We start from the raw sequence: 13,933 nt of genomic DNA, 5'->3' as shown, positions 1-13,933 counted from the left end.
AGAGATTAAAATATAGTTAGGAAAAAGTGTAAAGTGAACAACAACTTTGTGAGTTTTTGTCAATTTTTCTTTGCCTTAAGCTGTAAAAACATTTTAACTGCAAGTAGTACAAGTTGGCTTTGTTTGTTACCTCTCTGTTCCTGTACAGTGACAGCTGCAACAAGTTCTTTGGGTTCACTGGCTCCTCGGCTGTTGATGGCTCTGATTCTGAACAAGTACTGCTCCTTCTCATTCAGCTTCTCAATGGTGTGCTCAAAGTCTGTGAGCTTCAATGTAGCCACCTTCATCCATTTGTCGGTACCAAACTTGCAGGCTTCAATGACATAACCTATCAGTCTGCTGCCACCATCATGTTCCGGTTTCTCCCAGCCCAGGGTGACAGTGCTCTTGGTGACATCGATCACTTCCAATTTTTGTGGTGGCAGAGGCACCTCGCAAACCAGGATGACATCTGGTGTCTCACAGGGCTCTCCAATACCATAGATGTTCTCAGGGAGAACACGGAAATAATACAGCATGCCCTCCATCAGGCCATCGATCTTGTAAGATGTTTTACTGCACTTGGCTGTGACTGTTTTGTAGGCTCTCATGGACGCTTCACGCCTCTCAATGATGTAATTGTTGACAGGAGCACCGCCATCCACAGTTGGAGCATCCCAAGAGATGGTTGCAGACTCCTTGGTCAGTTCCTTCATTTTGATTGGCCCAGTTGGTCCAGGAGTATCTAAAGAAAAGCACATACTTTACTCAAAAGGCCAGTTCATAAAAGTTTCTGTAACACATTAAAAAAAATCCATTCAACCTACCATAAACCTTGACCAAAATGCTGACTTCCTGTTTCCCGGCAGAGTTCTCCGCCACCAGAGTGTACCTGCCAGCATCGTAGCGGTTGACTTTGTCAATAATGAGAGTGGTGGAAGTGTTGGTGACCTCAATGAAGCCTCTGTTGTGGAGGTCAACACCAGGCTTGCTCCACGTTATTGTAGGAGCAGGACGACCAGTGACACGAACAAATAAGCGAAGGGAGCCACTGGCCCGCAAGCAGATAGTTTTCTTAAGGTCATCGTGGAGCTCGAAGTCAGGAGTTTCTGTGTGAGGTGACAATGACAGGTTTGTAATCTTGGTGATAAAGTAATGTCAAAGTTACCATATCTGGAAAGACTTGCAAATAAACTGTAGTGGAAGAAGAAATGGCACAACAAAATCAAATGCAAATGCATTTAAGTTTATGCTTTTCTAAAGTTTTACTTACCAATTCTCTCCACTGGCTCGGTCTCAGCACATGGGTCACTGAAGTCTCCTGTACCATTAATGTTAATGCCGGCCACTCTGAAGCAGTACTTCTTGCCTGCTGAAAGTCCGGTTACTACATACTCTGTGGTACGCAGGGTCTTTTCATGGGCCTTCTTCCATTCTTCTGCTCCCACTTCCTTCATCTCTAGAATATAGCCAATCACATCAGCTCCTCCATCCTCTACGGGTCGGGACCAGGCCAGGCTGATGCTGTCAGCGTGTGTGTCAGTGATACGAGGAATAGAAGGAGGAGCAGGGGTACCTGAAGGAACAGCATAAAAAGATATAGTAGAGATATCATGATGCATTCACTGATAATTCAATATAAATGGATAAAAATGTGGAAGTTTTTGTTACTGAACAAACTCGACTTACATGTTGGCACTCTGCAGACAACATATAGAGAAACCTCGCTGGGCTCACTTTCTCCAGCCTTGTTGATGGCCGTCACTCTGAACTGGTAGATGTTGCCTTCAGTCAAACCGGACACTTTCAGCGTGGTGTCTAAGTGAGCACCATCTCTGTTCACCTTCACCCAGCGAGCACTCTTTCTCTCACGTCTCTCGACTAAGTAATGGATCAATGGGCTACCTCCATCGCTCTCTGGTTTCAGCCACTCAATGGTGGCAAAGTCCTTTCCTGATGCCAGGATCTCTGGAGCACCAGGAGGAGATGGCACAGCTGCAGGAGAGATGACAGGTGATGCAGAGTTAATTTACAAAGAATCTAGAGTAACTATTGTTGCAAATCAAAATACATCAAAAACCTTTTGATTATATGGAGGCACAAACCTGACAGCTTCTGTATCTCCATTTACTTTTGTTTAGCGTAAGAAAAAAGAAATACTTCTGGGACAGGAAAATGAAACAGACTTCCCTCTTTCAGTGGTGGGATGCATTAATACCATAAAAATGATTGCACTATCTAGTATCTCAACATTTTTCAGTTATCAGTTCAGCATTCCTCAGTGCTTTCCAACAACTACAGTGGACATTTAAGCCTGCACCCTGTTACAACATAGGCATAGTTGTTTAGGACTCCACTGCACAGCAAAAACATCACACAGCTCCTTAAACTGTCGGGACATTTACTGTCCTTCTTTAAGAAGCTGGGTTTTTAACTTCACACCATCCAGCAAAACTTGAATGGTGCATTTTCAGATGTATTCTGGGTAGACTGGGAAGTGAAGTGTGAATAAAAGTTTGAAAAATACCAAAACTATCACCTTGAATGGTCAGCATACTCTAATGTAATTCAGTGTTCACAGACTGTATTTTTCCCACTATATGAGATTAAATTACTTCTCGCCTCGTTTGCCAAATGTTTAACAGCATCTGTATCTCACACTTTATGATGCCAGGGCATTTTCTGACCCACACTGTTCAATCCTGGAAATCTGAAACAGACCTAATGTGGGTGAAGGAATTAGGAAATGTATTACAGATAGTCTTTGTCAAACAAAGAAAATCTGGTTACCGATCACCAGTCTGATTGAAAACTTGAAATGAATGTGTATTGGTACTACCAGTACTTGTGGGTTTCTCTTGTAGTTTTTTGTGTAACATTTAAAAAAGCAGCGCTCGGATTGTACGATGATGTCAGTAACTAACTAGGTATTGTTTCATAAGGATGTGGCTGTTATACTTACTAAAGGTGTTTCTGGCGACCATGGGCTCTGACTGGAGATAGACTCCAGGCCCGTACTTGTTGACTCCCCGCACCCTGAACAGGTACTCTGTGTTTTTCATCAGCCCGGTGATGTTGCAGGTCAGTTCCTTGCATTCGGCATGCATTATTACCCAGTTAAGTCTGTTTGTGTCACGCCTCTCCACAATGTAGTGAGAGACGTCATCACCACCATCTTCAAGAGGAGGCTTCCAGCTCAGAGTGCAGGATTCCTCTGTTATCTTACTGATCTCAATGCTGCCCTCACAAACTCCAGGTGTGTCTGAAAGAAAGCCAGATGTACGAATGCTTAGATGCTAGGATGTTCAAAATTAACACGTCCAGTGTAATTTGTGAATGCATTAAAATAAATGGTTAAAAATAAAAAGCCACTCACCAAGCACTTTGACATTGACTTCTGCAGTTTTGGTTCCACTTACATTCCTGACTGTGAGGATGTATTTTCCAGTGTCATCTCTGTCACAGAATTTGATGATGGCCATGGCTCTAGTCGGGGTATACTGCAAGTGGTACTTTTCACACAAGTCCAGCTCTCTGTTACCCTTGGACCAAGAAGCCTTAGGATCAGGTCTTCCACCCACTGCAGCATCCAGAACCAGGTCTGAACCAGCCCGGACCATCACAGTTTCAGAGAGCAGCTTGCTGTCAAGCTGGGCCTTTGGAGGCTCTGTCAAGTGGTTATGAAGTACAGGGTTTTGAAACTTTGTTTAAACTGAATTGACATGTCTTGAAAATATTTTGGTCTTGGTTTGGTTGTCTTGATGCATGCTCAATCATCCAGGTAAGTAAATCCCCAAAAGTTGATTCTGTTCATCTGGACGTTTTCAGTAGGAGAAACGTTTTGTCTTATAAACAGTACATTTGCATAATGGCTGAAACTAGCACCACTGAGTCAAATGTACTGGTTATAAGATTGGGGAAACCTGCAGTCAGCTGAGACTGAAGGAGTCACCTGGATGAGTGACAAAATGTTTCTCCCACTGAAAACGTCCAGATGAACAGAATCAACTTTTGGGGACTCGGTTTGATTGCTTACACTGATTTAGCAGAAAACACAAGTTTCATTTTACTGTGAATTTATTTTGTGGCATGTTGATGAAACTGTGTCATGGTCTCAAATCTTACCAAAGTCAGTTTTGCACTGCACAGAGCCGGTGGACTCAGAGGGTCTGCTGAAGACCTGGTTGGCATTCTTGGCAATAACCCTGAACTCGTAGGGCTCTCCCTCTCCCAGCGCAGTAACAGTATAGAAGTTGTCAGTCACGTTGGTGTAGTTACACTTCAGCCAGCGGCCCTCGCCAGTCAACGTGTATGGCTTGCGTTCAATGATGTAGCCCACAATTGGACTGCCACCGTCATACAGTGGAGACGACCACTTCAGGGATACTGTGGTCCTTGTTACGTTGGTGACTTCAGGCTTACCTGGTGGATCTAAACAACAAATCAACAATGTTTGTCAGACATTTTTGTCTAAAAACATATTAATTTAGTAACTCTTCATGGTGTGATACTAAACTCACCAACAGGGTTTTGAGCAACTGCTCCCTTTGAGGCCTCACTAGCTTTGCTCAGTCCAGCACTGTTCATGGCATAAACCCTGAACTGATATTCCAGGCCTTCCACCAGACCTTCCACCTTGTAAGAGCACTCAAAGCAAGGGATCTTGTTCTCCCTCACCCACAGGATATTGTTCCTTTCCTTCTTCTCAATCCAGTAACCAGTCACCTTGCTTCCACCATCATGGTAGGGCTCCTCCCATTGCAGTGTCATTGTATTAGCAGTGACATTAAAGATTATAGGCTTTGTCGGTGGACCTGCAGGTGCTGTGATCAGAAATTAGGTATTGCTGTTTTATTCAAGTTCAACATAAGAATCTTATGGAATAGGATGGAAATGAATATTATAAATTCATAAGCTCAAAAGTAACATTATAGAGTAACACTTACTGTAAGGATGCTCAGCGACAATAGTCTCAGACTCAGTGGACTTGCTGACACCAAATCTGTTTTCTGCAGAGACCCTGAATGTGTACTGCATGTATTTGGTCAGGTTACTGACGTGGAGAGAGGTGCGCTTCACGCTGGAGTTGATGAGCTGCCAGGCCGTTGAGCCAGATTCACGCTTCTCTACGATGTAGTTGGTGATGTCAGTGCCACCATCATCTTCTGGTGGATGCCAGTTAACAACACAGGACTCAGAAGTAATTGATGAGATTTCTATTGGTCCACTTGGAGGACTGGGTCTGCCTGTGACATTAACTTCAATAGTAAACGTTCTGGTTCCTGCCACATTCTCCAGAGTCAGATGGTATTTCCCACCATCTCCTCTCATGGCCTCCTTAACTGAGATACTGGTTCTGTCCTTAGTAACTTTGATTGAGACTCTGTCTGTGTTTTTCAGTCTCATTTCCTCCAACTTCCAGGTGGTCTTAGGAGCAGGTCTGCCACTGATTGGAACATCGATGGTGAAAGTGCTTCCAGACCTGCATGTGATGAGCTGGTTGGTGATTTCACTGAGGTCAGCAGCAGGTTCAATGTGAGGCTCTTTGACCAGCACAGGAGCCAGAGTTTCCTTGGGCTTGCTATAACCAGCTTCATTCTTAGCCTTCACACAGAAGTCATATTCATCACCCTTGTTGAGCTTTTCGACAACATAGGTCAGATTTTTGGTGTTGCCAACAACTACCCATTTGTCTGTACCTTTTGGCCTAGCTTCAATGACATAACACTGAATGCGACTACCGCCATCATGCTCTGGTTTCAGCCAGCCTAGTGACACAGAGTTGTCTGTGGTGTCGAGGATATCCAGTCTCTTTGGAGCTGATGGTGCTGCAGTGGCAATGACAGGCTCAGTCAGCTCAAATGCCTCACCCACACCGTGCTGGTTCTCGGCTGAGACTCTGAAGAAGTATGGCACTCCTTCCAGCAGGTCCTGTATCTTTAGGTAGTGCTGTGTGCATTTGCTACCGGACTGCTGCCAAGTGCGGCGGCTAGCCTCACGCCTCTCAACAATATAGTGATGGATTCTGGCTCCGCCATCATTAAGAGGAGATTTCCACATAAGTGTGACTGAGCCTCTGGTCACCTCCATGAAGGCAACAGCCTCTGGAGGTCCAGGAGTGTCCATGACTTTTACAACAAATGTAGTAGCCTTGCTACCACTGGAATTTTCTAGGTTTACAGTATATTTGCCAGTATCATTTCTAGAGCAGTTTTCAATGCTCAGAGAACTGTAACCATCAGTAGTTGTTACCTCTGACATGACACTGAGCTCTCCTTCCTCCTTCACCCAAGTGGCAGTAGGAATAGGCTTTCCTCTGAAGTGGATGCCCAAGCACACTGAACCTCCCGCTTTGACAATGTGTGTCTGCTTAAAGGCAGCATCAATATCTACCTGTGGCACTGTTAGCCTATCTACTGCCTGAGCAGGCTCTGGAATTTCCTTGTCTTCACCTCTACCCACATGATTGACAGCTGCAACACGGAATTTGTACTCAGCCCCTGTCTGCAGACCTGTCACCACATAATTTGTTTCAGTTACAAGCTCCTCATTTACTCTCTTCCATTCCACCTCTTCTCCCTTCACCATTTCAATTATGTAGCCAAGAATCTCCATGCCTCCATCGTCAGCAGGCTTGGTCCATTCCAAACTGATGGAGGTACTGGTGGAGTCCGAAACACAGACCACTGATGGAGCGCAAGGTATATCTTTTGGCTCAGCGGCTTTGATGGGTAAAGAGATGTTGCTAGGAGTTCCAACACCAGCATCATTTACAGCCATAACACGGAACTCGTATTCCATATCCTCTGTCAGGTTGATAACCCTATGTGCACAGTCAGTAATAGGCTTCTTGGTGATCACCTTGTAGAACCGGACAGTCTTCTTTTCACGTTTTTCCAGGATGTAATAATGAATCGGGCTTCCTCCATCAGATTTTGGAGGAGTCCAGGACAAGGTGATGCTCTCTCCTGTAACTTCAGTTGCATCAGGAGTGCCTGGAGCATCAGGAGTGGCTGGGGAAACAATTTTAATAGTGAGTGGAAATGACTAAATAAATGTAATATAGATTTGAAAACTTCCATATGTTGATTTTTAAAACCTTCCAAAATGACAACTTACTGTATTGCATCTGTGCAATGATGGGACTGGATTCCAGAGGTCTGCCAACTCCAAACTTGTTAACAGCAGAGACCCTGAATTGATACTCATTAGTCTTAATGAGCTTGGTTGCGTGGAAGGTGCACTCCTTACATTCATCAGACACCAATGCCCACGAAATCTTGGCTGTCTCACGCTTCTCAATGATGTAATGTGAAATCTCAGAACAACCATCTTTCTCTGGTGGGTTCCAAGACAGACTGCACTTGCCCTCTGAGATGTTACTGAAAGTGATCGGTCCAACAGGCTCGCCAGGTGTATCTGTGTCAAATAGTTGTGAGAAAGTTAAGTTAGAATACAAATGAATAGAATGGTAAATATTGATACTGAAGTATAGGGAGAAAACTTTCAAAAATGCAAACCTTGGACTTGAACAAGGATGTTTTCCTTTTTGGTTCCAGACCCATTGGTAGCTTCCACAGTGTAGCGCCCACAGTGTGAACGATCAGCATCCCTGACAAAGAGGGTGCTGGATCCAGGAACTGTAATAATGTCCATCATCTTTTTTGTAATCTCCACACCTTCTCGGAACCAGACAACTTTGGGAACTGGGCGTCCAGTGATGGTCACCTTTAGCCTGATGCTGTCTCCTGCCTTGACTGTCAAACCTTCAAAGTACTCTGGGCCAAACTCAATGTTTGGAAGAGCTGGTTTGGGAAAAAAGGCATTAGTTTACAGCGGGCAGCTTTAGTAAGCTATGTAGAGGTAATTCTTGGAAAAATGAGCTGAGGAAAACATGGGTAGCAACCAAGGGAAACAAAAGCATTGGACTTCAACTATACTATTTACCCTTTAAACTCTGATTTAATGCTTCCCCAATATCTACACTGTCCAAGCTCTTTCCTGCTATTACTCACCATTTTCATTTCTGACAGCAATCATGCCAGAAGAGTTGGATGGAGGACTGACAACACCCATGGCATTTCTGGCAATGACCCTAAACTCATAGCGTTCATTTGTTGCCAATCCAGTGACGGTATACTGACAGTCGTGCACATCAGTCAAGTTGGCCTTGAACCAGCGTCCATGTCCTTGGCGTTTCTCGATATTGTATCCAACAATCTTGCTACCGCCATCACGTTTGGGTGCATCCCATTTCAGTGACACTGAGTCACTAGTCACATCAGTGTAATCAGGCTGGCCAGGAGGATCTGAAATGCATAATGCACCTTTTAACTCTTTGCCACAGTGTTTTTATTCCGACAACATTTTTCTCAGATTTTATACATAACATGCAAAATTTCCAGCATGTTGTATTTTTCTAGTGTAACAAAGGGATTTATGTCATGGTCTGAATTAATACTCACCAACTGGACTGACGGCCATGATTGGTTTGCTCTCATCACTCATTCGGCTGAACCCAGCATCATTCTGTGCATAGACTCTAAAGGAGTATTCAAGGCCTTCAATGAGCTCCAAAATCCTGTGATCTGTTTCTTTGATCAACATAGTGTTCACCTTTTGCCACATAATGCTATTCTTCTCCTTCTTCTCCACATGATAGCCCTGAATAGGGGTGCCACCATCATAGATAGGTTTCTCCCATTGAATGGTCATACCATCGTTGGTAACATTGTATACAATCGGCTTGCCTGGTGGGCCTGGTGGTCTGAATTGGTGCTTGGCAATAACCATTTGCGAAAGCAGAGGCTCGCTGACACCATACCTGTTTTCAGCACACACTCTAAACTGGTATTGGACACCTTTGATAAGGTTGGAGACTTTGAATTGAGTATCCTGTACACTGGAGCAGGCCATCTTCCAGTCATTTTGGGAGGTATCACGTTTCTCCACGGTGTAGCAAGTTATGTCTCCACCACCATAGTCATTTGGTTCATCCCATGAGATCATAATGCTTTCTGCTCTCACTTCGTCCAGTCGGATAGGTCCAACAGGCTTTGATGGTGGTCCCAGTGTGATGACATGGATGTGGAAGGATTTCCTGTTCACTTTGTTGTCAAGGGTTAAGGTGTATTTGCCCTCATTCTCCTTCTTCACATTCTTAATCATTAGGGTGGCTTTGTTTTCTGTTGTCTTGAAGCGTACTTGATCACTCTCTTTAAGCGGCAGGCTGTCCTTCATCCAAAGAACAGAAGGTCTGGGTTTGCCTTTGTATGGCAGTTCAATGTGCACATTGTGACCCAGGCGAATGCTGATGCTACCATGTGGATATTCTGTAAGGTCTGCCTCTGGTGTAATAATGTAGTCAATGACCTTGATAGGTCCAATTTCAACAAAATCTCCATGTCCTTTCTCATTCCTGGCAGCAACTCTAAAGAACATGTTCGAGTGCTCCTTCAGTTTCTTTACCTCAAACTCACACTGTCTGCTTGTTCCTCCTAATGACCAATCTTCATTCTTGACCTTCTTCTCAATAATGTAGTCAGAGATTATACTACCACCATCGTAATCTGGTTTAAGCCACTGGAGAGTGATGGAGGTCTTTGATGAATCTTTCATTGAAACCTCCTTGACTGGGCCTGGAGTTTCTGTAGCCTTAACAGGTTCATGTGTTTCACATGGATCACCGATACCATTCTCATTCTCTGCTAAGACACGGAAGAAGGAGGATGTCTTTTCAGAAAGATCTTCAATGGTGTATGTTGTGTCTGTGCATTTGTTTGTCACCATAGAGTATGATCTCTTGGATGAGTCTCTCTTCTCCACAACATAGTTAGTAATCTCTGCACCGCCATCAAGAAGTGGGGCCTCCCAGCAGAGAGTCACCTTTCCACGGGTCACCTCCTTCAGGACCAGGTTCCTGCACTGAGCTGGGGTGTCTTGGACTTTGACAGACAGAGTCACTGTCTTGGGCTCACCCACACCATTCTCTATCTTTACTGTATATTTTCCAGTATCAAGCTTGGTCACCTCACGCATAACAAGGACTGTGCTTGTGTCTGAATGGTGGAATTCATATTTGGGATCGTGGTCAATGCATTCTTCTCCCTTGCTCCAAGAGGCAGTGGGCGCAGGTCTGCCCTTCAATGGAACAGACAGCTCAACATCCTTGCCGGCCTTCACAATGTAGTGAGTTCTCATGGCAACATCAGAGTCAATCTGGGCCTCCTCTGGGAAGGGAGTATATAGAAGGTCATACAGGGGAAACTATATGTGGGCAACATGAATACAAAACAAGAAACACATGCTGTACACTGAAGACACGATTTATTTTATTTTCAATAAGTAATGAATTTACCCAGGATGTCCTTAGCCTGCACTGGTTCAGTCATCTCCAGAGGCTCTCCGCGACCAGCACAATTGACAGCAGAGACTCTGAAGAAGTAGTTAACATTTGGTTTTAAATTGTGGACAACATATTCTGTTGTTTTAACCTCTCCTTTGGAGGTAATCATAGCCCATTCTTTTTCTCCCTCCACAAGCTTTTCCACCATGTAACTTGTGACCTCACTTCCTCCATCCCATTCTGGCTTGGACCAGCCCAAAGTGATGGAAGTCTTGGTAGAGTCCACCACCTTTAACTTGCAAGGCTCATCTGGTGGATCTGTAAGTACCATGTATTTGTTAAGTGGAGTGTAGATTAGTAATCATTACTTTTGTGGTAAATCTGTGAATCTAAGTGTACTTACCAACTGGGTCAGCAGCCTTATAATAGTCTGATGCATCAGAAAACGGTCCCTCTCCGGCCTTGTTAATGGCACACACACGATACTGGTATTCATTTCCTTCTGTCAAGTGATAAACTGTCTGTTTGGCGTCAGTGACAGGCTCTTTATAAACTCTGATCCAGCGCAAGCTCTTCTTGTCTCGTCTCTCCAGGTAGTAGCCTGTCACTGCACTGCCTCCATCCACACCTGGTTTGCCCCATTCCACCACCATAGTGGACTTTGTAATGGTGGTCACCTCAGGGGTATGAGGCTGCCCAGGAGTGACTTTAAGAACAGACAATAGGTATGTTAAGATCACATAACAGTGAAGTTAATGACAAAAAAGCCTGATAAAAATAAAATGTGTTAAAAAGAAGAAGAAACACAGAGGATAGCTGCTGTGGATTCCATGCCACTCTAGTGAAACCTACCAAAGGCATTCTTAGCGATGACAGACTCTGACTCCAGTGGTTCTCCAACTCCATACTTGTTAACACCCATTACACGGAATACATACTCATTTCCACGGACCAGCTTGCCAACAGTAATGTACGTCTGTTCACACCTTTCAGAAACTGTTGACCACACCACTCTACTGGTTTCACGTCTTTCAACAATGTAGTGGGTGACTTTGGAGCCTCCCTGGTCACACTCAGGCACAGGTTCCCAGCTGAACATAATTCTTTCTGCTGTGATGGAGTTGAAGTTAATAATGCCAGCTGGGGGTCCAGGTTTGTCTAAGGAAAGATAAAAAATTAAAATAACATGGATGGATGAGATGATGGAGGCTTTATAGTCTGGATTTAAACTGGTTAGGAATTCAGATGTAAGGAAATGTGAGAATCAATAACTTATAAATACCTAGGATTTCAGTTCTGATGGTTGCAGATGCTGACCCCAGAACATTCTTAATCTTGATCTCATATGAACCTGTGTCATTGCGAGTTGCATCCTTGATCAGAACAGCAGAAGAGTCCGTTGTGCTTTCAGCAGACACAGTGGAGGTTGTTACTAGCTCCTTTCCATTCTTGAGCCACTCAATCGTTGGTAGAGGCTTGGCAATAATTCCTACTCTGAGCTTAACTGTAGCTCCAGCTTTGTACTGAACTACATCCAGGTACTCTGGAGGAAGGTCTATAGCTGGGGCACCTGTGACGAGAAACATTTATACAAGTGTATAAATAAAATTATTACAAGTAATTAATAAATGTCCATATAATTTTGGATTATATGCTCACCACATGCATCAACACAAGTCACTGGTCCAGCAATGAGAGATGGATTGCTGACAGACCCAACTGCATTCTTAGCATAAACTCTGAACTCATAAGACTCATCCTGGGTCAGTCCAGATACAGTGAAACCCATCTCAATGATGTTTGTAAAGTTGGCCTTCACCCATCTGCCGCTGGGTGCCTCCCTCCTTTCTACACTGTAACCAGTAATCTTACTGCCACCATCATATGGAGGCCTCTGCCAGGCCAGACTGACCGAGTTCTTCGTGACTTCGGTGACATGAACATTTGCCGGGGGTTCTGTGTTATTAAAGTGAGAAAGATCAAAGTTTAATAAAGTAACTGCAAAGATTTTCAGTTGTAAGCTCATATAATTAAGGCATAAAACTGCAAAAATTAAATACTTAAAATACTGACCACAGGCATCAATAGCAAGCACTTCTTCTGATGTTTTGCTCATTTTTCCAATACCAGCAGAATTTTCAGCTGCCACCTTGAATTCATAGATAAGACCAGGGCAGATGTTTGTGACACGCCACTGGTCTCCTGGGATTGGGGTCTTATTGATTTTCTGCCAAAGGATGCTGGTCCTCTCTTTCATCTGGAGATGGTATCCAACTACAGGGTTTCCACCATCATTGACTGGCTCATTCCAGCAGACTGTGAGACTCTCTCTAGATACATAGCTAACCCAAGGTGTGGATGGAGGTCCAGGCACAGCTGTTACAGAACACACTCTTGTTAGAATACATTAACAAAGATGCCTTGTTCATAAAACAGAAGAATTGGAATTGAAGATACAGGATAAAGTGACTTACTGTATGGAAGCTTTATCATGACCGGCTTGCTGTCAATATGATCACTGATGCCATAACGATTCTCAGCCTTAATTCTGAACTGGTACTCCTCTCCTTTAGTCAGCTTAGTCACCTTGATCTCACTTCTGGCAATGGTAGTCGACACCTCTACCCAGGCAGGAGTGCTGGTTTCACGTTTAAGAACAACATAATTCGTAACAGGACTGCCACCATCGTACTCTGGAGGAGTCCATTTCAGACACACTGTGGTCTCTCCAACTTCTCCAATCTGAACTGGACCAACAGGAGGTCCAGGTCTGTCCAGCACAACGAAGATAATGAAAATCTTGGTAGTACCTCCTGCATTTGAGGCTGTGATTTCATATTTGCCAGCATCCACTGAAACACTTTCATTTAGGGTGATGATTAAACTATCTGGAGTTACTTCTGTCAGCAGCCTCTTGGATCCCTTAATGACAATATTGTTCTTGGAAACAGTGACCTTTGGCATGGGCCTGCCAGTTAATGGAATCTCAAAGGTCAGATTGGATCCTGCTCTTACATAAACTGTATTCTTGGGGTAGTTCTTTAGGTCAAACTCTGGAGCCTCTGTTGGAAAAGAAAAATAATAACACAGGACTGTGGTAAGACATGGCAGCTTAGTAAAACAATAATAATGTTTATTATTTCGGAAATACCATAGCTTTTAAAAACTTGCCCATTTATATAAATTAGGATTATTATAATTATTATAATTAGGATTAATTATACATAGACATAGCATGTCAGAAATGTACATTATATAATATGTGTAATCTGAAAAGTTTAAAGTAAAGACAGCAACAATACCGTGTATTTCCTTGACAATAACTGGAACGATCATCTCCTTGGGTTCACTAAGTCCAGCATGGTTCTCAGCACGGACTCTGAAAAAGTACTCAGCACCTTCCCTAAGGCTCTTGATTGTGTGAGTCAAGATCCTCACAGTGGCACATTTCACCCATTTGGTCTGTCCTTTCTCCAGGGCATCAATAAGATAACCAGTGACTCTGCTTCCGCCATCATATTCTGGTCTGGTCCAGGCAATAGTAACACTGTCCTTGGTAACATTTGCAACTCCAAGTTTCATAGGTGGACTTGGTACCTCTATAACAGA

The 13,933-nt window shown here is 43.8% G+C and overlaps 1 protein-coding gene across 1 annotated transcript in view; it reads right to left on the bottom strand.

Annotated features, from left to right (window-relative positions):
• Nucleotides 1–13,933, bottom strand: part of ttn.1 (titin, tandem duplicate 1) — a 176,964-nt gene that overhangs the window by 14,292 nt on the left and 148,739 nt on the right. Inside the window, exons 194-214 of the mRNA XM_080902216.1 lie at nt 13,627–13,923; nt 12,799–13,386; nt 12,398–12,700; nt 11,984–12,280; nt 11,607–11,894; nt 11,177–11,482; nt 10,728–11,030; nt 10,337–10,642; nt 8,445–10,208; nt 7,995–8,288; nt 7,500–7,784; nt 7,099–7,398; nt 4,926–6,992; nt 4,500–4,802; nt 4,105–4,410; nt 3,356–3,646; nt 2,942–3,241; nt 1,669–1,974; nt 1,253–1,555; nt 807–1,088; nt 131–724 (exon numbers count right to left, since the gene is read on the bottom strand). Of these exons, the coding sequence (XP_080758342.1) occupies nt 131–724; nt 807–1,088; nt 1,253–1,555; nt 1,669–1,974; nt 2,942–3,241; nt 3,356–3,646; nt 4,105–4,410; nt 4,500–4,802; nt 4,926–6,992; nt 7,099–7,398; nt 7,500–7,784; nt 7,995–8,288; nt 8,445–10,208; nt 10,337–10,642; nt 10,728–11,030; nt 11,177–11,482; nt 11,607–11,894; nt 11,984–12,280; nt 12,398–12,700; nt 12,799–13,386; nt 13,627–13,923 (10,083 nt within the window). The remainder of the gene's footprint in view (nt 1–130; nt 725–806; nt 1,089–1,252; nt 1,556–1,668; nt 1,975–2,941; nt 3,242–3,355; nt 3,647–4,104; nt 4,411–4,499; nt 4,803–4,925; nt 6,993–7,098; nt 7,399–7,499; nt 7,785–7,994; nt 8,289–8,444; nt 10,209–10,336; nt 10,643–10,727; nt 11,031–11,176; nt 11,483–11,606; nt 11,895–11,983; nt 12,281–12,397; nt 12,701–12,798; nt 13,387–13,626; nt 13,924–13,933) is intronic.

This window comes from Rhamphochromis sp. 'chilingali' (genome assembly GCF_963969265.1).
Source record: "Rhamphochromis sp. 'chilingali' genome assembly, chromosome: 14".
Classification (NCBI taxonomy): domain Eukaryota; kingdom Metazoa; phylum Chordata; class Actinopteri; order Cichliformes; family Cichlidae; genus Rhamphochromis; species Rhamphochromis sp. 'chilingali'.
This window is presented reverse-complemented; position numbering and strand designations above follow the sequence as displayed.